The sequence below is a fragment of the Carassius carassius genome, chromosome 44 (genome assembly GCF_963082965.1).
Source record: "Carassius carassius chromosome 44, fCarCar2.1, whole genome shotgun sequence".
NCBI classification, from domain to species: Eukaryota; Metazoa; Chordata; class Actinopteri; order Cypriniformes; family Cyprinidae; genus Carassius; species Carassius carassius.
Genome location: NC_081798.1, coordinates 16542654 through 16567054, shown reverse-complemented (window position 1 = coordinate 16567054; position 24401 = coordinate 16542654). Strand labels below are relative to the sequence as shown.

Below are 24401 nucleotides of genomic sequence, written 5' to 3'. Positions count from 1 at the left end.
GAATTTATAACTTATTGCTTATTGCTTTAATCTATCCTGTCCCTCTGGATGATTTACATTTAGTTTCAAGTGAGCTTGAAATCAAAATAAATCATTTTACTGTCATAATATGCATTACCAGTCTTATTGTAAATTATTTAATGTATTTTCCACTCAAAATTAGTTATTATCACTATAGTCCTGTCACAGCATGAACAGCTTAACATATGATCAGGTACATTTACATATTAAGCTTATGATCCATCATGTTGAATGAAGTATGCTGGTAAGATAATCATAACAGGGATTAAAGGTACAGCAGCACAAAAAAATAAAAAAGGTGTAACACATCTGAATGTGTAATTTCATTCAGGGAGATTGAAAAATAGTCATGTACAACTTTGTGATTTATAACATCTCGACTAACAATGCAGGTAGATTTATTATTTTTTTGTGAAAATGGAATGCTTTAATACTATTATTTATATCCCAGCTGTTGTTTGGCTTTCAATGTAATCATTCGGTTAGAGTTGCAGTAACATTTACTGTGGTGGTTGACAGCCAGAGCCAAACATTTCCAGATTTGGACTGAGCTGATGGATGTTGTGCAGAAAGATGAAGCGTCTGTCATGGGGATGGATGTGAAGGTGTGTGTGTGCATACAGACTATTGGTGTATGTCAGCTGTTGTATTAGGATCTGTGTTCCTGAAATTTGCCCTGGCTAGCAAGCAAAGATTTGGCCATTTAACTTGATTGTTCACTTCTCAAGACCAAGAACTCATTACAGTTCAAAATAGGAAGATCAACAACATTGTAAATTTATTTGTAAATCATAAAGCCAATTGTTCATAAAGCCTTCTTATGTAAATTGCCAGATTCAGTTCAATACAACGGTTTTGTGGATTACTTAAGACATAAAGTACATTTGTTCTGCTTGTGTTTTATGAATGAGGCCTGTAGTGTAGTGCAAAATTAGCTTAGTATAGCTAGCTAGCCTAATCCAGTTATTGTTCTTAACACTTCTTGTTTAGTACTTACTCTAGTACTACTAAATAGTACTAAGGTAAAGTTGTCCTTGTATATAATTTTTAATTTACACCACTGTTTATAAGTTTGAGGTCGCTACGTGTTTTTACATTTTTTAGTCTTTTTTGCCCTCCAAGGCTGGATATATTTGACCTAAAATACATTAAAAACTGTCATATTTTGAAATACTATTACAAATAAAGTTTTCTTTTAGAATATATTTTAAAATGAAATGTATTCCTGTGATGCACAGCTGAATTTTCAGCATCATTACTCATTACATCATTACAGTCTTCAGTGTCATGTGATGCTTCAGAAATCTTTCTAATTTTCTGAATTGAGAAATATTTGTCATAATTATTGATGTTAAAACTGCTTAACCACTTCAGCTGTTATTTTGATTTTTTGAGAATTAGGCATATGCAATATTGGACCCACCGGTGGGTCCCCAGAGTTGATGTGGTTAATATTTTTTGTAGAAATTATGATACAGCATTTCAGGATTCTTTGATGAATAGAAAAATTAAAAGAACAGCATTTAATGAAAATCGAAATCTTTTGTAACATTAGAAATGTTTTGACTGAATGCATAAACAAAAGTAATAATTTGCATGTATAAAAGCATTCATTTCTTTCAAAAACACTGATGAATGACAGTGTACATGTTACTCCAAGATACTTAAAAGAATACTATGGTACTATGACACCATGTCCAAAACACATGCAGCATTTAAATTTTTTAAACATGTTTTTTTTCTCTTTTAGATGTTTTAAACAAAGCATAAATATTCAATATGCACAGAAATTAAATTTGTCCACACAATGACAAATTGACTGAAAAATTGTTTCTCTCTTGGATGCATGAAGCTGGAACATTTGTGATAATAATGGGGGGTAATGAGTAATGAGCGGGAGAGGAAGTGATGTGGGCTTCCTCAGGGATGCTTTGGAATATTGCTGCTGCCAGCTCTACACGCCCCCCCCCCCCCATCACGCGCTGCAGTATGGGATACATATTCATGGCTGCCTATGCTTCAGTGCATCTGACAGCTCCTCACCCACACACAACATGAAAGTTGAACACTTCTGAATGACTCAGCTAACTCTACTCAAACCTCATCCTCTTAAAGGGACAGTTCACCCAAGAATGAAAATTCTAGTATTGTACCAAGGGTGACATGAAGGTTAGTGAATGATGACAGAATTTTTTATTTTTGGGTGAGTGGCCCCTTAAAATGCACTTCATTAGCAACCCCATATATCTCTGGCCGCAAGGAAAGGAGTTTATTCTGGCCGCCGTTTTGCAACCCAGGGGATTGTGGCTCTTTGCAAACTGTTGTAATTATGCAAATGGAACGATTGGACCGTTTCCTTGAATTCTTTGCCAGCCAAGAAAGATTATTGATTGGAGACGGAAAGAGAAGGAGGAGAGGATAAGAAATTGGGAAGGAGATGGATAGACAGAAGAGAAAGATAGACACATGTCCTGTGTCCTCAGTAAACTTCCTGTCCTGAAGGAAATGCAATATATGCTGGCAAGAGTGAAAACAACAGAAATAGAGCTGTAAAAAATAGAGTTTATTTGGTCGACAAATTTAATTAGCCAAAGTCTCATCTCCTCTGTTTTCAAATGTGTGCCGTTTATATCTACACGTGCATCCGTAGCATTTATCTGGGATAAACAAGTGCACGTATTTGATTTTATGTGTTTGCTTGCAGTCGTGCTTGAATGTGTGTCTGTTTAAGGAGTCTGAATTCATTTGCTAATGTGCCTGCGGTAAATGCACATGATTCCCTACAGCTGCATTCGATTCTTTAAGAGGTAATGAGTGCAGACGGCGTGCAGTATCAGCACATAAAAGAGTCATAAATGCCAATTAGTTATTTTTAAAGATAGAATATTGGTACTGTAGTTACATTTATAAGGATACGTGAATCTAAAAAAAACCAGGCAAAACCACGCCCAGGTCATATTTGACAAAGAAATTCTATTTCTATTGAGAGGAGGCAATGTCTCCATCACGATATGATTGATATAATCGGTTATGTTTGGCTGTGATTGGTTAATTCGATAAATCCCGCCTCTTGGGTTCCAGAATCAGATTATAATGGCATTAAAGGGAAGACTAAAGGGAAGACTAAGTAAAAAGTATCACACGTAGATATAACCTCTTTGTTATAATAATTTAAGACTTAAAATGCCATGAAAACCTGATCTGTGGGAGATTTTACTGAGCAATCAGCTTGGTGAAAATTAAAGCAAATCTCTGCATCTGTGGCCAATATTGTCCAAGTTTTGATGACTTATGATCCAAGAAATTTAAAAATACTTAGATGTCAACTACTAAAAAGAAAAGATGATCATAAGTTCACAAATGAAACATATTGATAAATGCTTAAAAACACTGGCTTAACTCATACTTGGCTTTAATAAATAGAATACTGATTACAATGTTAATGTAAAAATATAAAATAGATATTTTTTTTCTTAATAGTGTAAGTACAGTTTATGTGACCAAGAAAATGTGACAAGACATGAATTTACAATTGATAAAAAAACAAAAAACAATAACTGATATATATGTGTGTGTGTGTATATATATATATATATATATATATAGTACAGACCAAAAGTTTGGACACACCTTCTCATTCAAAGAGTTTTCTTTATTTTCATGACTATGAGTCACACTGAAGGCATCAAGGGCTATTTGACCAAGAAGGAGAGTGATGGGGTGCTGCGCCAAAGCAGTAATCAAAGCAAAAGGTGGCTACTTTGAAGAACCTAGAATATGACATATTTTCAGTTGTTTCACACTTTTTTGTTATGTATAATTCCACATGTGTTAATTCATAGTCTTGATGCCTTCAGTGTGAATCTACAATTTTCATAGTCATGAAAATAAAGAAAACTCTTTGAATGAGAAGGGGTGTCCTATCTATCTATCTATCTATCTATCTATCTATCTATCTATCTATCTATCTATCTATCTATCTATCTATCTATCTATCTATCTATCTATCTATCTATCTATCTATCTATCTATCTATCTATCTATCTATCTATCTCTCTCTCTGTGTGTGTGTGTGTGTGTGTGTGTATGAATTATGTGCACTATGTATGCATTATCGAATATCAAACACAATAAAATGTTGTTTTAGCAGCTTGCATGAGTCCTCTGTGTTTATAGTGTGTGTATGTGTGTGTGTGTGTGTGTGAAGGGAATGTATAATGGCAGAGGTGTACCAGCCCAAAACGGCATTTCTTATATTAGACTGAGTGCCTGTTGTTCCGGAACTAAGGCAGGCTGGCACAAGCCAGCTCACACTTCACTCCTGAGTCTGAAACAGCACTCCCCTTCCCCCTGCTGGTCAAAGGAAGGCATTACAAAGCCACAACACAAATAAATCACAGCACATTTATCCTATTTGATAACTGACATCTTTCCAGAATGATCATTCACGTTAGCTTTATGACTTCCTCTGGTCTTTAATTGTATTTTCCATTCTGTTATGGTTTTTCTATTAGCAATGTGTTTGTATGCAGTGACCTAAAATGTAAAATGCCTCATTATTCTTTGTAATTGAATCCTTTGAATAATGCTATCAGTTTGTTTTTGTTGTGTGCCATTGCTTAGTCCATCTCTTTCTGCACTCACTCTGCTGTGTTTCATTGTTTCTGTTTTGTTGCACTCCACAATCATGCAGCACCTGTTGGACGCCAGGAGAACAAAGGTTTGTTGTCATGTTCGCCACCGCTAGCGTGTGCAGAACATGGTACCGCACGATTGGCGTGAAATGTGTCCCTGATCTTTTAACAAAACCAGATTGTACCCTAAACCTGATCCTTAGATTCAGATCTCATGGGTTTCTTTGAGTGTTTGTCTTATCTACTAGGGATGCACAATAACCGTGACCAGTAACAGCCAATATTTTATTTTATTTTATTTTATTTTTCAACCAGATTTCAGTTAACATTTTTAATGGGACATGATTTTGTAATGTTTTTGATGAAGAGCAGGGTTATGGTTGAATTATTCTAAACTTAATATATATATAAAAAATCAATTTTAAAGTTTAGTTTAAGTTTTAGAAATATTATTATTTGCTTTTGTTATCTTTACCAGTTTTGTTTTTGTAAGAAATATTTTCATTTAGCTTTAATTAATTTATTAATTTCATTTGCAAGTCAGCCAAAAATGTTATATCAGTGCATCCCTAACTTGATCTGAGACCATTGCTATTTTAATTATCACTTTTAAATGGATCAGATCATTATATAAGCACAGCCTCAATAAGGAACATTTTCACTTATCTTCTCTTCCATGTTCCTTCAAGATAAGCTAAGTTGGGGTATAGCCGGCCTTAAATAGCTGGTTCTTTTACTAAAATCCTGACCAAAAGCATGCCTGTGATCCTCTAACCTGTTCTTCTGTCAGAATTGTGTGTTCTGTTTGTGATAGCGGAAGGATGTGTAATGAACTAAATTTCCTGACATGAGTGTGGATTACCTGATCCAGTTCTGGGCCCATTTACAGTACTCTCTCCTTCTGCCGAAGGCGCCACATGTGCCATGTAGACCCGAAAACCTCATTATCTTGTGACTATTTCTAGCACAGTTTTTATTTTTATTTTTTTGTCGTTAACCTTATTTAAGGAGTTATTAGTTAATGTTTTCTCAAGAGAAACCTTATAGTTTCCTGTTTCCTCTTCTAGTATAGACCTCACTGTGGTTTTCCCACTGTATCCTTCATTTGGATTCCTTCACTAAAATATACATCCAGATATTGCTAAATTGGCTACTTAATTTTTAGCTACTATAAATTAACCTTTTAATAATGATCTCACTCTTAATTAGCAGTCAAATGGAATACAGAAGTCATTGTGATTTATGAATGCAAAATTGAACCATTTAATTTGTAATCTGTACTCAAACCAGGTACAATACAGCAGTGCTTTAAGTTATAATTTCTAGCAAGCCCAAAGTGAAATTTCATTCGTCCAAATCATGTTTTATATTATTTTTTCTGTGTTCAAAATGTGCAAAATGTATATAATGAGCAGGTATATCATAAATTCATCTATCAAATCGCTTGTTTGACTGTTCGGCTCGTCACCGCTGCATAGTAACATACCTGTGTGTATCGCCATAGACATAAACTTGGAGAAGTAGTTCTGGTTAGAATGTACTTCTGCTGGATGCATGTAGTTCTGTTTATTAACATCTAGAGCGCCAAAATTTACATACAAGTGCATCGAAATTTATTTGAATGTTGTGGAAAAGTTCATTTATATCAGTAATTCAACTAAAATTTTGAAACTTCTCTATTAAATAAATTCAGTGCACACAGACTGAAGTAGTTTAAGTCTTTGGTTCTTTTAATTGTGAAGATTTTGGCACACATTTAACAAGAACCCACCAATTCACAATCATGGGGAAGACTGCTGATCTGACAGTTGTCCAGAAGACAATCATTGACACCCTTCATAAGGAGGGTAAGCCACAAACATTCATTTCCAAAGAAGCTGGCTGTTCACAGAGTGCTGTATCCAAGCATGTAAACAGAAAGTTGAGTGGAAGAAAAAGGTTGGAAGAAAAAGATGCACAACTAACCGAGAGAACCACAGCCTTATGAGGATTGTCAAGCAAAATTTTACCAAGAAATTTTGGAGCATTTCATGCTTCCTTCTGCTGTCCATTATGCTGATTTCATTTTCCAGCAGGATTTGCCTCTGCCCACACTGCCAAAAGCACCAAAAGTTGGTTAAAAAACCATGGTGTTGGTGTGCTTGACTAGCCAGCAAACTCACCAGACCTGAACCCCAGAGAGAATCTATGAGGTATTGTCAAGAAGAAAATGAGAAACAAGAGACCAAACAATGCAGATGAGCTGAAGGCCACTATCAAAGAAACCTGGGCTTCCATACCACCTTAGTAGTGCCACATACTGATCACCTCCATGCCTAGCCGAATTTAGGCAGTAATTAAAGCAAAAGGAGCCTCTACCATGTATTGAGTACATGTACAGTAAATTAACATACTTTCCAGAAGGCCAACAATTCACTAAAAGAGGTGTTTTTTTGTTAAATGTGAGCCAAACTCATCACAATTATAAGAACCAAAGACTTAACCTACTTCAGTCTGTGTGCATTGAATTTATTTAATACACAAGTTTCACAATTTGAGTTGAATTACTGAAATAAATTTTTCTCACGACATTCTAATTTATTGAGATGCACCTGTAGTGCTGCTTTTAAAGTTTTAATTTTAATTTTAAAGCTGAGCAATTTTGTTATGTGCTGTTGTTATGTTTAATAGTTTTTTCTTTATTAATTTACCATTTTAGCTAGTAATTTTAGTAGGCTACTTCAACTTAATCTTATTTATTTTAGTTGACAAGGCAACGTTTATAATTTTTAATTTGACATTTATATTTAATTGTATTACTTTATTTAAATGACCAAAAACAGTTTTTAATAGTTTCAGTTGAAGTTTTAGTCTTTTTGTTATGTGCTTTTGTCGAGTTCATTAGTTTTGTTTGTTTATTTATTGAATTCCATTTCAGCTTAAATTGTATTTTTAGTACTTCATCTTAAACTAATTTATTTAATTTGTCATCAATATGTTTATACATCACAGTGAGGTCTATATAACCGTTTTCTAAATCAAATCTAAAATTTCTGATATCAATACATGGGTTTCTGAATGGGTCTGGTTGAGTATACCTTCTGATTATTGTCTACATGAGAATCCCAGTGCCTGTTTTGTTAATTTCTGCTTTTGTTTCCTTTGTTTCTAGCACCTCCAGTTGACCATCCAGGCCCTGCAGGATGAGTTGAGGACTCAACGTGATCTCAACCATCTTCTCCAGCAGGAGAGCGGGTCACGGGCCAGTGGTGGTGAGCACTTCACCACCATCGAGCTAACCGAGGAGAACTTCCGTCGACTCCAAGCTGAACACGACCGTCAGGCCAAAGAGCTCTTTCTCTTGAGGAAGACACTGGAAGAGATGGAGCTGAGGATTGAGACGCAGAAACAGACGCTAGGAGCCAGAGACGAGTCCATAAAAAAGCTGTTGGAGATGCTGCAGAGTAAAGGACTTCCATCAGCCTCAGGAAGAGCATCAGATGAAGAAGAGCAAGAGCGAGCCAGGCGTATCGCAGAGGCTGAAGCACAGCTGGGACACCTTGAGGTGATATTAGACCAAAAGGAGAAGGAAAACATCCATCTGAGAGAGGTATCAGGTTCTACTCAGACTTTTCAGATGAAAGTGGAGCATGCATGTCACTTAAAAATGGACTTTAGTAATGGATGTAAACTTGCAAAAATAAGTGTTTTCAAACATGAACATGCAACACATTCAAAGCAGAGAAATAAAATAATTCAGGAACAGTCTCCATGGAGCAATCTGAGGCTAAGTGGTTTGCCATCATAATAGTCAGATGGATAGTTAGATGCAACTAGGACAATAACAGCATACGGTGTCTGAGTCATCTAAAGCCAAGGGAAAAACATTAAGAGATCCATGCCAACCACTCAGATAATTCACTATGAGCTCAAAGGGAATAGAATGAAACAATAAAAATGTCAAAGAATGCAGATTGAAATTAAGATTTTTAGAAGTAAAACATGTTAGCGGATTGACATAATTGCTCTCTGATGTTTTGGGTTGGTTTAAGGTTAGGGCTACGTAATGGATTTGAATTTCGCACTATAACAAGTTGTTATAAACAACAACACATCAACACATCACTAAAGTGTATGTCTCAATTGTGTTAGTTATGATTATGTTAATTATAATCTTTGTTTTTCTTTAGGAGCTTCATCGGAGAAACCAGCTTCACCCAGACCCTGGAAAAACTAAAGCTCTTCAGACTATTATAGAGATGAAGGTAAACATCTGTGAATGCTTCTTATATTATATACGCCTCTTGCTCTTCTATATATATAAACTATACTGTTCATAAGTTTAAGTCCAGTAGGATTTTTTTTTAAAAAATGAATTTAAGAATGCAATTAATTGATCAAACGTGACAGTGAATGCATTTACAATCAAACCAAAAATTCAGACACCAGATATAATTGTTTAATATTTTTTTACTAGTGAGTGCAGGACATTATAGTTCATTTATGCAAGTGAGGATAGCACAAGTGAACTGTGACATATTATACCCCAAAATTCTGAATAACTGCAAAAAAAAAATTGATAAAACATTTGTGACCAAAAATTATTCAGGCACTTTGACCTGTCCATGTTTTGCTTAAGGTTTTTTTTTTCTTTAATTGCTAAAGTGATTTTTGAAACCACAGACTGAACCAAATTAATTAGATTAAGCATTGCTTAGTAATTGTTTGAACTAAATTGGTATTATCTAATTGTGTACTTAACTTTAAGAGCTGACAGCTTTTCAACCTTATTCATTACTTATCTTTCTATCAAAGTTATCTGACATTATCAAGATGAATTTGTTTTGACACAGTTTAACTCTGAATTCTTGTCACATTCTATTACCATTTTCTAAACTATAGCGGATAAACTCTGGCAACGTGAGAAATGTTGAAGGTGTCTGAATAAATTTTGTTTTGACTGTATAATGTCACAAAAGATTTCTCTTTAAAGTACATGCTGCTAATGTACTCTATCGTGGTTTTTAAAAATATTAAGCAGTTTTGTTTAGTTTTTTTCAACATTGCTAGCAAGAAATGTTTCTTGAGCGGCAGATTAGCATGTTAAAATGATTTCTGAAGGATCATTTGACAATGAAGACTAGATTTATGGATTTTTTGCCATCACAGGAATAAATTACATTTTAAAGTGTAATACCGGTTTTTAATACTATTTCACAACATGATTGATTTTATTGTATTTTTGGCCAAATACATGCAGCCTTGGTGAGCATGAAAGAATAGTTTAAAATATAATTAGTATTGTCATTAGAGAGAGTAGTTGTATTTGGCATGCTCTGCTTAAACAATAGGCAGAAAAGGCAAACAGAGATGGTCCAGAAAGACAAGAGAAATGTCTAATGGCAAAGCCACTGCAGCATGCTGCTTTAATGGCTGAATGAAACCGTAAGTGGGTTTGTGCGCTCACAGGCAGAGCAACTCCTGCCAGCAAAAGCATTACACACCGCTCTAAAAATAAAGCATGAGCTCATGCAATGCACGCACACACCACTCTGGTCCACTCTGATTGGAGCTAAATATTACCCAGAATTCACCAGCATTCAAAAGCATTTTGTGTCACATGGATGCAGTGGTGAATAGTGGTGAAGTGATAGACTCCTATTTCAAAGTGTAACTTCGCTAATTCAGCTGATGCATTTTCCTCGAACCACAAAGCGCAAAATCCGCTCCACCTGTACTGGTTTCCATTGCTCTTTTAACCTTTAGCATCACTGGTAGTGTTCTCTCGCCCTATTGGCTGAGCAGGGATGTTGATTCCGGTGTCATGGGAACAGGTGGAGTTGTTTACAGCACATAGAGCATGAATGCAGGCGTGGGAGAGGATGACAGGAAAGAGAGCAATGTGATCTGTTTGCTTATGTTCTGATGATGGATATTATCTTTCGTAGCACCACAAGGTATAATGTTACATTGCATTTAAATAATGAAGGATTTAGAGTTTAGAGCCTTCAAAATATTGACGATAAGCCTCACGCTTTGCCTAAGGAATTGACTCTCTGTGTGCAATATGCGGGAAAAGGGATGTTGGTTTTCAAAGGCCTATTGATGTCTGTGAAAACAAAAAGATGAGAGAGTGAGTGCAAGAGAGAGAGAGAGAGAGAGAGAGAGAGAGAGAGTGGACAGGAAGGGTGGGTTACCGGAGAGAGCACTCGAGAAGGAACCGCAAACGTTCTCTTGTGTCTAAATGGGAGATGGACCACGGCTAATGCCAGAGACGTTGTATTATTTATTTAAAAAGCCGAAGGAGCTGCAACACTGCAACTTTCTGTCTCGCAGTCCAAAGAGGCACACGCACAGCTCGCTTTCCCAGAGCGTCTCTCTCCACCCAGGCTGGATGTGCGCTCAATACTATCAAATGGTGATTACATGCTGATCCATTAGCATGAGAGAGACAGATTCTGCTTTGGCTATGCAGCAGTACTGCAGCTACTCACTGGCGATGCTGCAAGATGTTAGAGTTTCGCATATCCCAGTCTTCCTCTTGTTTTGATCCCATCTGTTGGGAATTGGGTTTGGCATGCTTCCGTCCGTAGAATCGCACCAAAGTTGTCATACTAGCTTAAGATGATGGAGCACAGCGTCGCTAATTTTTCCACTAAATTGTTTATCCAGGACACCAAAATCGCATCCCTGGAACGCAACATTCGAGACCTGGAGGATGAGATACATATGTTGAAGGCGAATGGATTGCTGAACACGGAGGATCGAGAGGAGGAGATCAAACAGATGGAGGTCTACAAAAATCACTCCAAGTTCATGAAGACCAAGGTAAACTTTTTCTTCAAGGAGTTTAAACTATAAACCGCTAGAGACACAAAGAAATCTGTGTTTAGGTAACTGATAAAGTAAAAATGCATAATTCTTATTATTATCTACGTGTTTTTTTAAAGGGATACTCTCATGTGGTTGTAAACCTGTATGCTGTTATTTAATTTGTTGAGCAGAAAAGAAAAAACTGCAAAAACCATCATAAAAAAGTCCACACAGTCTTCTGGAAAGCAGGCATTAAAAAGCATACCAAAATGTAGGTGATTTGAGCAATTTTGGGGATAAACTGTTCCTTTAATTATTGCTAGCAGCCTGAAGATGTATATTTTGGCTTGAAGCTTGTAATTTTACATTATATGAGCAAGATTTCTTGTTTAAAGTAAACTTGAAATCAATATTGACCGTACTTACTTTCTTAATAAATATTCCTAATTTTGTTTTGGATAATTTGTTGGAGATTTTTTTTTCTTATCCCAAATTTGAATGTTTATCTATGTAATCTTGCTTTAAAATGTAAAAACTTGCTTTGTCATTGAAACAACTGTACTGTTCATGTTTTTCAACCCCTCCACTGCAATTGACGCTTTGCATAATCCAATCAATTCTTGATAGATAAAAGTTCCACCCTTGTTTTCTCACTTTGAATATCCTGTTTCTTGTTAATGAAAGAAAAATGTTGTGAAAGCTGTTTCATATTTCCTGATATTATTCAAAATGTCGCTATCAGTCCATACTTATCTTCTTTCAAATGATAAATGTGACTTTTCACGAATATTTAAGTGCAGTAAAGGGTTTCCAGTGTCAGGGAAGTGGCAGAGAACATCCTTGCGGATGTCTTGTGGAATTGTAATGATAGGTTTGCTGAGTAATGCTGGAAGCAGCAGTATTAAAAAAGAGTCTGTAGGATCTGTGTTAATATTTATCATGGCTGTGCTGACAGTGTTTCCTGTCAAATCACTTCAGTGTATTTAATGTAGGTTTATTAGAAATTCTTCCTTCACAAACTTTGGCTGAATCACAGTTTCCAGTTTGTATTTTTTAAAAAGAACTGAAAATAGTGTGCTGTCCAGTAATGTTGTTGTAAAACTATTAGAAAATGTTTTCGGTAATTGTAATGAAGGTGAAATAATACAAGTATTAGATGACAAACTAAGTTTGAGAGTTGCCTTTTATTGTGGCCAGCCTAAGGCACACCTGTGCAATAATCATGCTGTCTAATCTGCATCTTGATATGTCACACCTGTGAGGTGGATGGATTATCTCTGCAAAGGAGAAGTGCTCACTAACACAGATTTAGACAGATTTGTGAACAATATTTGAGAGAAATAGGCCTTTTGTGTACATAGAAAAGTATTAGATCTTTGAGTTCAGCTTATGAAAAATGTGGTCAAAAACAAAAGTGTTGCATTTATAATTTTGTTCAGAGTATAGACATAAAAAGCACACAACAAAATTGCTAAAACTGTAAGTAAAATTAAAAAGAAATCTGTAAAAAATAAGAGCTGATTATTATTAATAAATTAGTTATATTTATTAATTATATGAATTATTCATATCAATAAATGCTATACTTGTATATAAAAAAATATTAAAATAACACTCCCGTCCAGGCCACTATAACAAACAATGTACAAAGGTTTGGCTGTGTGCTAATTATACACATGCATACTAAATATGACAGATGCACATTGGGATTCTGACTAGGGCTGGGATAAACGATTATTTTTTAAACGATTAATCTAGCGATTATTTTTTCGATGCATCGATTAATCTAACGATTAATTTTTCAGACCGATTTGATTTCGATTATCTCCACATTAATTGACTAACAATTTATACATGTTGATTTTCATATCTGAATGAAAAAAAACCATCAATTCCTTAACATTGCAATATATGTTTATTGCTCTTAAAATTACAAAATAAAAGACTAAGACTAAGAATGCATTACTTTGCACTTGTATAGAGATAGCATTCAATAAAACCTTGAAACCTTGAAAACACATAGCTTACTGAAACAAGCTTACTGAACACATAGGGCCTAGCTTACTGAAAAAAGAAGTTCTTTCAGATGAAAATAACAACAACTTGATGTCTAGTATTCAATAAAAAAGGTCACCCAAAATACTTGTTTAGAGCAATTGAAAGAATGCAGTATGTAAATGTAAACTTGAGGGCTTTAAGCTAATACAGAGAGTGCTTTTACAAAAAAAAAAAAAAAAAAGATTAACAGTGGGAGCCAGCAGCCTGTCATGGAGAAAAAAAAATCTCCGAATGCTCCACGTGAAACTTTGGCGTTCAGCCCTTTTTCTATCGTGTCTAACGATTTTGATTAATATGCACAAGGGAGGGAGAGAGCAAGTAGCGCTCGTGTAGTTTGAAGACTGTGAGTGCGCGAGCGCGCGTGAAACTTTGGTGTTTCGCCCTTTTTCTATCGTGTTTAATGATTTTGATTAATATGCACAAGGGAGGGAAAGAGCAAGAAGCGCTCGTGTTGTTTGAAGACTGTGAGTGCGCGCGCAGCCGGGGCTCTCTCTCGTACGCGCCCTGTCACTGTCACTCACCGATCAAATAAGGCTTTGACAGCCGCCAAAAAAAAAGATCAATGCAGAAAAACCCCTGGATTGGTTATATAACGTTGGACAGAATGTTGATCCGGCCATCGCGTATATTCAGCGCACATAAGGTAAACGTTTTGCAAACGTTTTTTAGAGAAATAAAAACAGGTCGACGAATCGATGCGCATATTTTGCGTCGACGTATTTTTTGCGTCGACGTCATCGATGACCTCGACGCGTTGTCCCAGCCCTAATTCTGACTTTATTCTTTTTAACTGATATTTAATGATGTTTTGATGGCTTGGTTCTTGACAGAATAATCTCATTGGTTAGTGGATTTTTGTGCACATGTGCGTGGGTATTATTTTTTGTCATGCCTTTGCTGTATCTAACGTGCTTGTGAATAAGCTGGGGGTTTTGTTGGGATATTTTTAGAACTCATTTTATCAATAATTGATATGGCTGATGTATATTAAATGGGGATTGCGTTCTGAAATCCATCTTTTATGTGAGGAGAGAACAGATGTAGAGAAGAAAACTCCCATACTCATTTCAGCTCTCCTATTAAAAAAAACATTGCTGATTAACACATTTTATGACTTGATTCGTTAAAAATATAATTTGTCTAGATAGTCCTAAATGATTTCCTTGTCCTATAAATAACAGAAGATTTTCTTTCTCTGTTCCTGCTTTCTCGATCTCTTCCAGATTGACCAGCTCAAGCAGGAGCTCTCAAAAAAAGAGTCTGAGCTTTTAGCTCTACAAACAAAACTGGAAACTCTGAATAATCAGAATTCAGACTGCAAACAGCATATTGAAGTGCTCAAAGAGTCCCTCACTGCCAAAGAGCAACGCGCTGCCATCCTACAAACAGAGGTTAAGAATATTTTCTTTTCTTTTCTTTTTCCTATTTTACTTCTTTATTTTTATTTTTATTAAGTTTTAACATTTACCTTGGTGCAACCCGTGTCACTTACAATTCTGTGTGTTCTTGTAAAGTATTATATGATATTTAAATTAAATGCAATATTATTACTATTATTATTTTAATAAGCACTTGAAGACACATCTCTCCTGCTTTACATGAACTCTATGCACATGGTGTGTTGTTTAGGTGGACGCTCTTAGATTGCGTCTGGAGGAGAAGGAATCTTTCCTTAATAAGAAGACGAAGCAACTGCAAGACTTGACAGAGGAGAAGGGAACACTGGCCGGGGAGATCAGAGACATGAAAGACATGCTGGAAGTCAAAGAACGCAAGATAAACGTCCTGCAGAAGAAGGTAATTCTCACTTGGGAATCAAAGGTTAGAGGCCAGTTTCCATGGGCCATTAAGAAATGATTGGGGTCAAAACTGTAAAGCAGTACCAAGAAGTGTGATTTGAGCTAGAGCAAGGGGATTTGAATCGATTTAACTTGTTGCACCCCTATATAGTGGCTTTGGTCAGATACTTTAAATTCTGATCTCTTGCTCTTTGTGCTGGTTTGTTCCCTTATATCTTATATTCTAAGTCACATTACAAGCAACCTGCTGTATGTCTTAAATATTTACATATAGAAACAACCAAGTAGTTCCTTTTGCCTTTGTTCTTGAAACAACTTCATACAGCTCCATAACTGTGGGTAAAGGGAGATTGCACCATTCATCAAAAAGAAAAGTGGGGGGATAAAAGGAAGTGAAATCGAGCCCATTATCTAACCATACAGAACATCATTAGCATAAATAGTCCTATGAGCTGCCGCCCGTACCATTAGAGACTAACCACCATGGTTCATAGTCAGCAGTAGACATTGTGGGCTGAAACATCCTTAGGCTTCCTTCAACACAAGCCCGTTCAAATGGAAAACAAGGTGAAAGATGAACCAAAAGACCATATAAACTACTCAGATGTCCAGGTACTGTGTCTGTTACACTAGGTTATCCATTTTTGTAAGCTGGCCTTGAGTACATACAGTTTGTTTGTAAGATGGCTTCTAGTAAATGCAGTATACATCAATTCATGTCAGTCAACACTGACTTATTAATGTTTCTCATTGTCAGTGTCATTTGTTATTATTTGACGTTTGTCCTTGGTATTTTGACAATGCTTTAGAACTATTTAGCAGGGCTCTTACAGCGATCAACATAGCATGACCTTAAGTCAAATTTTAAGGGATAGTTCACCCAAAAATGAAAATGACCCCATGTTTTACTCACTCAAAAGTCATCCTAGGGGTGTATGTCTTTTTTTTTTCAGACGGATGCAATCAAAGTTTTATTAAAAAATGTCCTGGGTCTTCCAAGCTTTATAATTGATATTCAATAGTCCAATAGATGTCCAATAATAGAAGTCCATCCATCATAACAAGTGCTCTGCATAGTTTTGGGGATTAATAATGGCCTCCTGAAGTGAACTGGTGCGTTTTTTTAAGAACAATATCCATATTTACATAACTTTATAAACTGTAATATCAAGCTATGCCTGTACGATGGCTTGAGGGTGGGGTAATTTTCATTTTTAGGTGAACTATCCCTTTAAATTCCCTTCCCATTTGATTTTTAAAGATGAAGTATGTAATTTTAGCAGGATTTTCATATTTCATTCAACAACATAAAATACATCAGTGATACCCTCCTCATGAATTTTTAAAGCTTTTAAGTTTTTATGGTTTATACTTTTGCTCTTACAAACTATTCTAACTTCAACTTTCTAACAAACAGTTGATGGAATCTTAGTAGTGGTGACACTGAAGTTATGCGAACGAGGTGTAATTCGTTTTTAGCCTAACATTTTACTTCGGACAATTGTATTTAGAATTCAAAATTCATAACAGTTATCTTCATTTGTGAAGATTTTCATGCAAATTTGCAATTCCAAAAATAAAATTATAAACTGTTTGATGTTTCCTAAATACACACTGGTTTTATCTTTTTCTTCTCTCTCAGATTGAGAACCTTCAGGAGCAGCTGAGGGATAAAGATAAACAGCTCGGGAATCTAAAGGACAGAGTGAAGTCTCTCCAGACGGACTCTAGCAACACTGATACTGCCCTCGCCACGCTAGAGGAAGCTCTGTCTGAGAAGGTACCAGAAACAGTCCCAAACATCACAAGAGGAAATGAAAACATAGAGCAAAAGCAAATCAAAACAGAGCTTCCTCGTATATGCTGATTTAGGTGTTTGGAGAATAAAAAACAGTATAGAAATTGCCTTCAACAGCATGTGCATGACACATTCACAGCAGTATTTTAATCTTAGTAAATTTTAAAAATGAATTGTGTCTGCTTATAGTTTTATTTGCACATACTGTGTTGTTTTAGCACCTGATTCTCCAAAGTAATTATGCAAAACAGGTAATGAAGAAAATATGGCCAAGAAACATAATTAAATACAGCACATTTCTCAGCATTCAGGCCAGATGCTCAGAGACTACCATGATCTGGAATACTTTAGTCGGATTGTTTTAGTGAATTTACCTGCTAATCTGTGAAGAATGAAGACGTTTACAGACATTTATTGATAAACCTTGAGTGTTAGGGAAGTGGAAATTGTTTTAGCATGCTCAATTAGCCGTGAGTTGAGGTGAAATGTGTTTTTGTCCCAGGAGCGAATTATCGAGCGCCTGAAAGAGCAAAGGGAGAGGGAAGACCGCGAGAGACTGGAGGAGGTGGACTCTTATAAAAAAGAGAATAAAGACCTAAAAGAGAAGGTGAACTCTTTACACGTGGAGCTAACAGAGAAAGAGGTACGTCTGTGGTTGCATGTGTGTCCGTTTCAGTTGTGTTTCTGTGAGTTTTTGGCGGGACTGTCAGCTTTCGTCTCATCTTGCTCTTCCTCCAGTCGAGTCTCATAGATTTAAAAGAGCACGCCTCCTCACTGGCCTCGTCAGGTCTCAAGAAAGACTCCAAGCTCAAGTCCCTTGAGATCGCAATCGAGCAAAAGAAAGAGGAATGCAGTAAACTGGAGACACAGCTGCAGAAGGTATGATTTTTCTTCTGACGTCTGGATCATTCGATTTTGGACATTTTACTTGGCCGATTGACAAGAAGTGTGTGTCTGTTTCAGAATCTGCCGACAGTTTTGTCAATAGAAAATCCACATTTTTGTTTTCATATATTCTTAGTTATTAAATTTATGCATTTAGCAGACGCTTTAATCCAAAGCGACTTACAGTGCATTCAGGCTATCAATTTTTTACCTATCATGTGTTCCCGGGGAATCGTAACCCCCTAGCTTGCGCTTGATAGCACGATGCTCTACCAATTGAGCTACAGGAACACTATATAACACTTATTATACACTGTGTGCATTAGATCTAAAATTTACGGAGCCCCGCACATGACATGCAAGAAAAAATAAATTGTGCACACGATTTTCTACTTCGTTCACTCAGTGTACTAAAACGTGCACACGATTACTATTTGTTCCCTCGATTTCCGATTGCGTTCACTCGATTTGCTAAATCGTGCGCACGATTTAGCAAATCGAGGGAACGAATTAGTAAATCGTGTGCACAATTTATAAATCGAGTGAATGCAATAGTAAATCGAGGGAACGCTATAGTAATCATGTGCACATTTTAGTACATTGAGGGAATGAATTAGGAAATCGTTCACACAATTTAGCCTTATATTTTTTCCTGCGTGTCATGTGCGGGGCTTCGTAAAAATTAGACTTGATTTAGTCATTATTTAATTTTAGCAATAATGTGTATTTAGAATTGTAGATAATTATTTTCAGGAATTTCATATTTGTGGTGTTTTTCTTCTGTTTGATCTATTTTTACTTATTTATTTTTGTTCATTATAATATACACTACCTTTCAAAAGTTATGGGTCGGTAAGATTTTTTTTTTAATGAAATAATACTTTTATTCAGCAAGAAGTCACTAAATTGATCAAAAGTGCTGATAAAGATTTTTGTATGTTGTGCTTAAATGCTGTTGTTTTGAACTTTCTATTCAATAATTTTTGTGTTTTTAAATGCATCACAATTTCCCCTAAATATATTAACATTGAATTGATGATAATAAGAAAAGTTTAAGTACCCAATCTGCTTATGATTTCTGAAGAATCATGTGACACTGAATACTGAAGTAATGATGCTGAAAATTCAGCCTTGGTGCATTACAGAAATAAATTACATTTGAAACGTATATTAAAATAGAAACTACTTGTTTTGCATTGTAATGTTATTTCACAATATTACACAACACATAATATCACAATATAAAAAAATGTACAGACCACAGACTTTTGAACAGTAGTGTCCAGTATGGAATTTTAAGCATAGCAATCTTTTTGTGAAGTTTTTAATATATATATATATATGTTAAAATGTTCATTTTGAATGAATCCCAGGTTTTCTCTGTGCTCTCACTGTATATATTATGGCTGTATATAAGAATATCTACATTTTTAAAAATGATATCAATCAACCTGTAATTAGTACCACTGAAATGAGTTTCAACGATTTAGCCAGTTGTGTCATTGAATGTGTTTTCTGCATCAACTTAATAGTCACGCATTTTAGAGGGCATCATGGGAACTTTATAAAAGTAGTGATGAGTTCCTGTTTTTGTCTAATTTCTCTTATTTGATAATACCTATGTCTCAAACCCTAGTGAACCGCCAACCTAAATGGCATTTTTGGGTATCAGAGGTGAATAGTATGTTGATCAGAAATGCTGTTTTGGTAGGCGATTCACTCTGATTTGACACTCAATTGGCTTCTTTTTATTCTTATGTTGCTCTCTAGTTATTTAATGTATATTCTCTTGTGTAGAACATTATCATTATCCTGAAAGAAGAGCTAATGATAAAACGTGTGCTGTTTTACTGAGTCCCTTCATCCTCCTCCTCCTCCTCCTCCTCATTTCCCATGATTCCCTCCTTTGCAATGTAGCAAGCAGAGCAGCTGTTCAGTCAAATGAACAATCCCGTAAGTGTCTCTCTGGATCTGTACTAGCACATATTGAAAACATGAGGACACTATACTCTTACTTTCTTTCTACTTTAAATGATCAGAATTCAACCCTGCTGCTTTAGAAAGAAGGGGGTCTAATTTATGGTCTGATCAACTTTACAGTTCAGGAACCATACAATATGTGTTTTTGGTGCAGCTTTTAATTATTATGGAAAATGTCAAGTAAAAATATATCGAAGTCTAGCTATTTTTTGGAGGTTTTTGTTGTTGTTGTATAAGAAGAGGTCTACAGGATGTAACAGTTGTAAGTTATTTAGAGGAAATATAAATAATATATAGTAAATTGTGCTATACAAAAATGAAATGTAAGTGTAAATTACTCTTCCTTAGTTTAGGTGCAATACAGATCTTTTCAGAATCTTGCATGTGCATCCTGTTTAATATGTTTATTGTTTTAATCATATAGCCTAAAAAACAGGATTAGAACAGAATGAATTGGGATTCGAGGGCATTCTGTGAAATGCGGAAAAACTGTATTGTTTCCTCATGCTTCCAATGTTTACTAATCTGAAATTAATACCCATATACTTGAACACGCATATTTCTGAAGGCAAATGCATTGCAAAGAATCTTACCACTGAACCATAGAGTTTAAATCCACGTTTGCATGTTGCATTGCATGTTCCTCTGTCATGTGTGTTTCCTTTCATGTCATGTGATTCTGGTGTCAGCTTTGACCTGTTGCTACCTCGCAATGTATTTCTTGAATTATTTATGTTGTCGCTTTCTTCAGTTTTGCATTGTGTGTGATCCATTGTGCATTCATTTTCAACATGCCAGTGTAAACTGTGTTTCAGAATGCCCGCAGTGTTTTAATAATTAAGCAAGGCTGCATTTCAATATTGCAAAGAAAATGATGCAAAACTGCAACTTCCTCTGTATGTATAGTATAACGTGATCTCTTATATTTTGTTTCACCTGCAGCAGGACAAATAAGTGCATTTAATCTTATATTTAAAGCTTGGCTAGATATCTGCTTTGTGGAGCCCTCTAGTCTGCATACTGGTGTATGAACTGGAGAGGCATTCTGAACTGAAGATGCTTCTTCGGGAAGTTTTGATTGACTGAGACTGTGTGTTTTAACTGGTTTCTGTGGTGATGCCTTCCCATGATCATCATACAGAAGGCTCATGATATGGAGGTGCAGCAAAGCTCACGTGGGAACCCTGAGTATGTGGACCGGGTCAAACTTCTAGAAAAGGAGGTGTCCTTCTACAAAGACGAGTCCAGCAAATCCCAGGCCGAGGTCGAGAGGTTACTGGAGATTCTGAGAGAGGTGGAGACAGAGAAAAATGACAAGGATAAGAAGATCGCAGAACTGGAAAGGTGAGAAAAAGCCACTTGTTTAGTTTTTAAATGCTTTTGAAAGTGTGAAGGGCCATTTACACTACCACATCTGGACACACTTGACTAAATTCATTTTTGCATTTTTGTGCAGACTGTGTTCTTATGGTCTTTAAAACCCTTACATCCAAGTACATATACTTAAATACTTAAAATTAGTTCTGTAGATTAGTATTAAGAAGTTTTCTTAGAATTGCAAGAAAAAGGGACGGATGTGTGAAATGTAAACTCAGAATTGCAAGAATACAAGTCAGCTTGTGACATAAAAAGTTAACTTTTAATGTATAACTTTTTAATCCCAAGGAATAAATGGCTTCTATAAGATAATGAAGAAAAAGTTGCCAACACGTGTCTTCAATAACTTCAAAACACATATTCATTTATTTATTTAAATTTGTTAGTGAAGCTGCCAACAAGTGTCTTTAATTAAGTTGTGCAGAGCTGGAATAAAGAAAAAAAAAGATATTTAAGGTATAAAATATACAATATTTGGTTTTAAAAAATTTACACTGTATGTCAGTTCACATGCTTACGTTTGTGTTTTTAATATATATTTCTAAGATGTTAACAGTCGTATTAGTAAACAATGAATAAATATGTACAAACATTAGTAGTGTAGTGTTAATATTGGAACTCAATTGAATTTTACAAGATATGACAAGCTGAAAATATTTTTGATGTCTGCACGAGTTTCATAAATCAGCATCAGGACAGAGACCGTTTTTCTTGAGCTTTGAAGGCATCGGTTGACAGTTTCTACTGTACTTAATATAAAATTCTGCTGGGGTATAACATCAAAATGCTGATGTCAAGAGCCGTTTTTTTACTGATGCAGTATAAACCATGCTGTACTCTCAGAGATGCTGTCAATAATGCATCTCCTAGAGGTGAAATATGATGGTGATTGCAAATATTTATGCTGTTTCCTGGAATCATGCATTCATGAGGTCATCAGTATTCTGTGTGACATGTTCTGAATATTGATATGGAGCTCGTGTTTAGTGGTTGTGTATTGCCTCTCTCTTCATGTGCTGTGATGATTGCTTCTCCCGACAGATTTGTGTGTGTTTTGGCATGTTCATGTACAACTGCCTCCATATCTCTTTTCTCTTCTTCGAAATTCTTATTTAGTTGTTGAGCAATTCATCTATGATATTAAGTCCATGCTAGTACTCTAGGTTCAGGTTATACATTATCCAAAATGGGCATTCACACTAACAGCAAAGTGACCATAAATCATTGATTGTGATTTGCATATAATGCTGTATATATATATATATATATATATATATATATATATATATATATATATATATATATATATATATATATATATATATATTCAGAAAAAAAAGTGTTATTAGTTAGTTAATCAATTGACAGCGCTAATATATATATACTACACGCAAAACATTGAGTAGTCATACTAGAATATCTCAGCATTCCAAGTGAGTTTGATTTATGCATTTATGGTCCTGTTTACACTTGGTAATAAGATGCTTTTTGGTCAATCTGATCACAAGTGGACAGTGGAGACACATACCCATTTATACTTGGGATTTAAATCCATCTCTTCTGTCCATTTTTGACCATTTCTGACCAGATTACCACCCGTGGTGCTGATTACGTCAAGAGAAGGGCAAATGGGCAGATCCCTCTGTTGGCGTCAAAACACGAGCATGTACTTATAAGGGAAACAGGTCAATTTAGCTCATAGGGAATCATTTAAGATTTGAAAGGGAATTTGAACAGAATCACTGTTTTACGGCTGATCTCTGAGACGCCCTGCGATTCACTGAACGAGCCGTTTAACATCAAATCTGCACTGGATATTAATATCCAAAGTATAGTGAAAACATTAATTAGCACAGTAACAAGATCGGCAGTTTAAGACATTAAATTGTAAGCAGAAAACACAAGATACTTCTCTTTTCAATATGAATAAGGCTTTATTAGATAAATATAAGACATATAAACTAATCTAGCACATAAACGCACGCACGCACTCACACATTCACACAAGTTGCAGGAAGATAGAACGTTAGGGAAGAATGAGTTTAAGAGAACAAAAATATGGAATCCCAAGTTTACAGCAATATATGAAATTGCATAGACATGAACAGCCATCAATCACTTAATTAACCCTCGCATTGAGTTCCTCAATGAGGTTAAAATTATATTAGATACACCAGTACAAATGTCTAGAGGAGTTACTTGCGTCTCCTGTGTAAAGGGGGTTCCCTTTGTTGTCGTTGAAAAGGGGGTTTCCCGATGTCGCTGATTGGCTGGAAGTTCAGTAGTCGCTGAAGTGACGTCTTGGGAAGCCCATGGTTGGGCGTTGGCTGACGATGCGGAGTTGTGTGCGCTGGTTGAAGTTGAATGGGCACTCGAGGTCAGACTCGGAGACACGCCGTTACAAAACTAAACTCAGAACACGAAACTCTCAAACGGAAAAGAAAAGAAACTAAAGTAAAAGAACAGAAGTAAAGTTTGACGAGACTAGGTGGTGTTTCTTCTCATCGTGGCTAAGTAGCTGCAGGCGTGCAGGCCGAAGCACGCTGGAACCACGCTCAAATAACGCTAACAGTGAAGACTAAAAGCAGCAGATGAAAAGCAAACGCTAAAAGCTAAACGCAAAATTTGATGGTGTACTGAGTATTTAAACTGGCCTTTTGGCCATACCTTAAATTTCTTGACCAATTAGATATTGTCTTGGCTCGGGGGTATCATAAATCATATGTTATCTTATCAAGCATGTGGTCCAAATTTTCCCACTCTTGCAGGGTATAATTTTGGACATGATTTCTATAACAAGAATATGATACATTTTACAAATAACTGATGTTCAGAAACATTTCAAGCAAGCAGATTAAAACATGTACAGTACATACTAAACATGAATATGAATCCATAAACTATTAAATAGTTATTAAAAAGGCATACACAATAAGAGATTAAAAACATGATAGTCAAATGTGTGGGTTTCATGAATTATATTGAGTTAAGCAATGGACTGATATTCCTTTAGAAGTCCTTTTGAGTTCATTAAAAGACAGTTCTTGTGCCATTCTC

The 24401-nt window shown here is 35.7% G+C and overlaps 1 protein-coding gene across 6 annotated transcripts in view; it reads left to right on the top strand.

The window, feature by feature from the left end:
* erc2 (ELKS/RAB6-interacting/CAST family member 2) overlaps window positions 1-24401 on the top strand; it is a 67813-nt gene that overhangs the window by 19909 nt on the left and 23503 nt on the right. For 3 of the 6 annotated variants that reach the window (XM_059537578.1, XM_059537576.1, XM_059537581.1), the window contains exons 3-13: window positions 4715-4741; window positions 7807-8244; window positions 8825-8899; window positions 11307-11462; window positions 14729-14896; window positions 15135-15302; window positions 16947-17084; window positions 17605-17745; window positions 17841-17981; window positions 19905-19940; window positions 21109-21311. In XM_059537578.1, the coding sequence (XP_059393561.1) occupies window positions 4715-4741; window positions 7807-8244; window positions 8825-8899; window positions 11307-11462; window positions 14729-14896; window positions 15135-15302; window positions 16947-17084; window positions 17605-17745; window positions 17841-17981; window positions 19905-19940; window positions 21109-21311 (1691 nt within the window). The remainder of the gene's footprint in view (window positions 1-4714; window positions 4742-7806; window positions 8245-8824; window positions 8900-11306; window positions 11463-14728; window positions 14897-15134; window positions 15303-16946; window positions 17085-17604; window positions 17746-17840; window positions 17982-19904; window positions 19941-21108; window positions 21312-24401) is intronic. The other 3 variants (XM_059537582.1, XM_059537579.1, XM_059537580.1) reach the window with 2 other exon arrangements.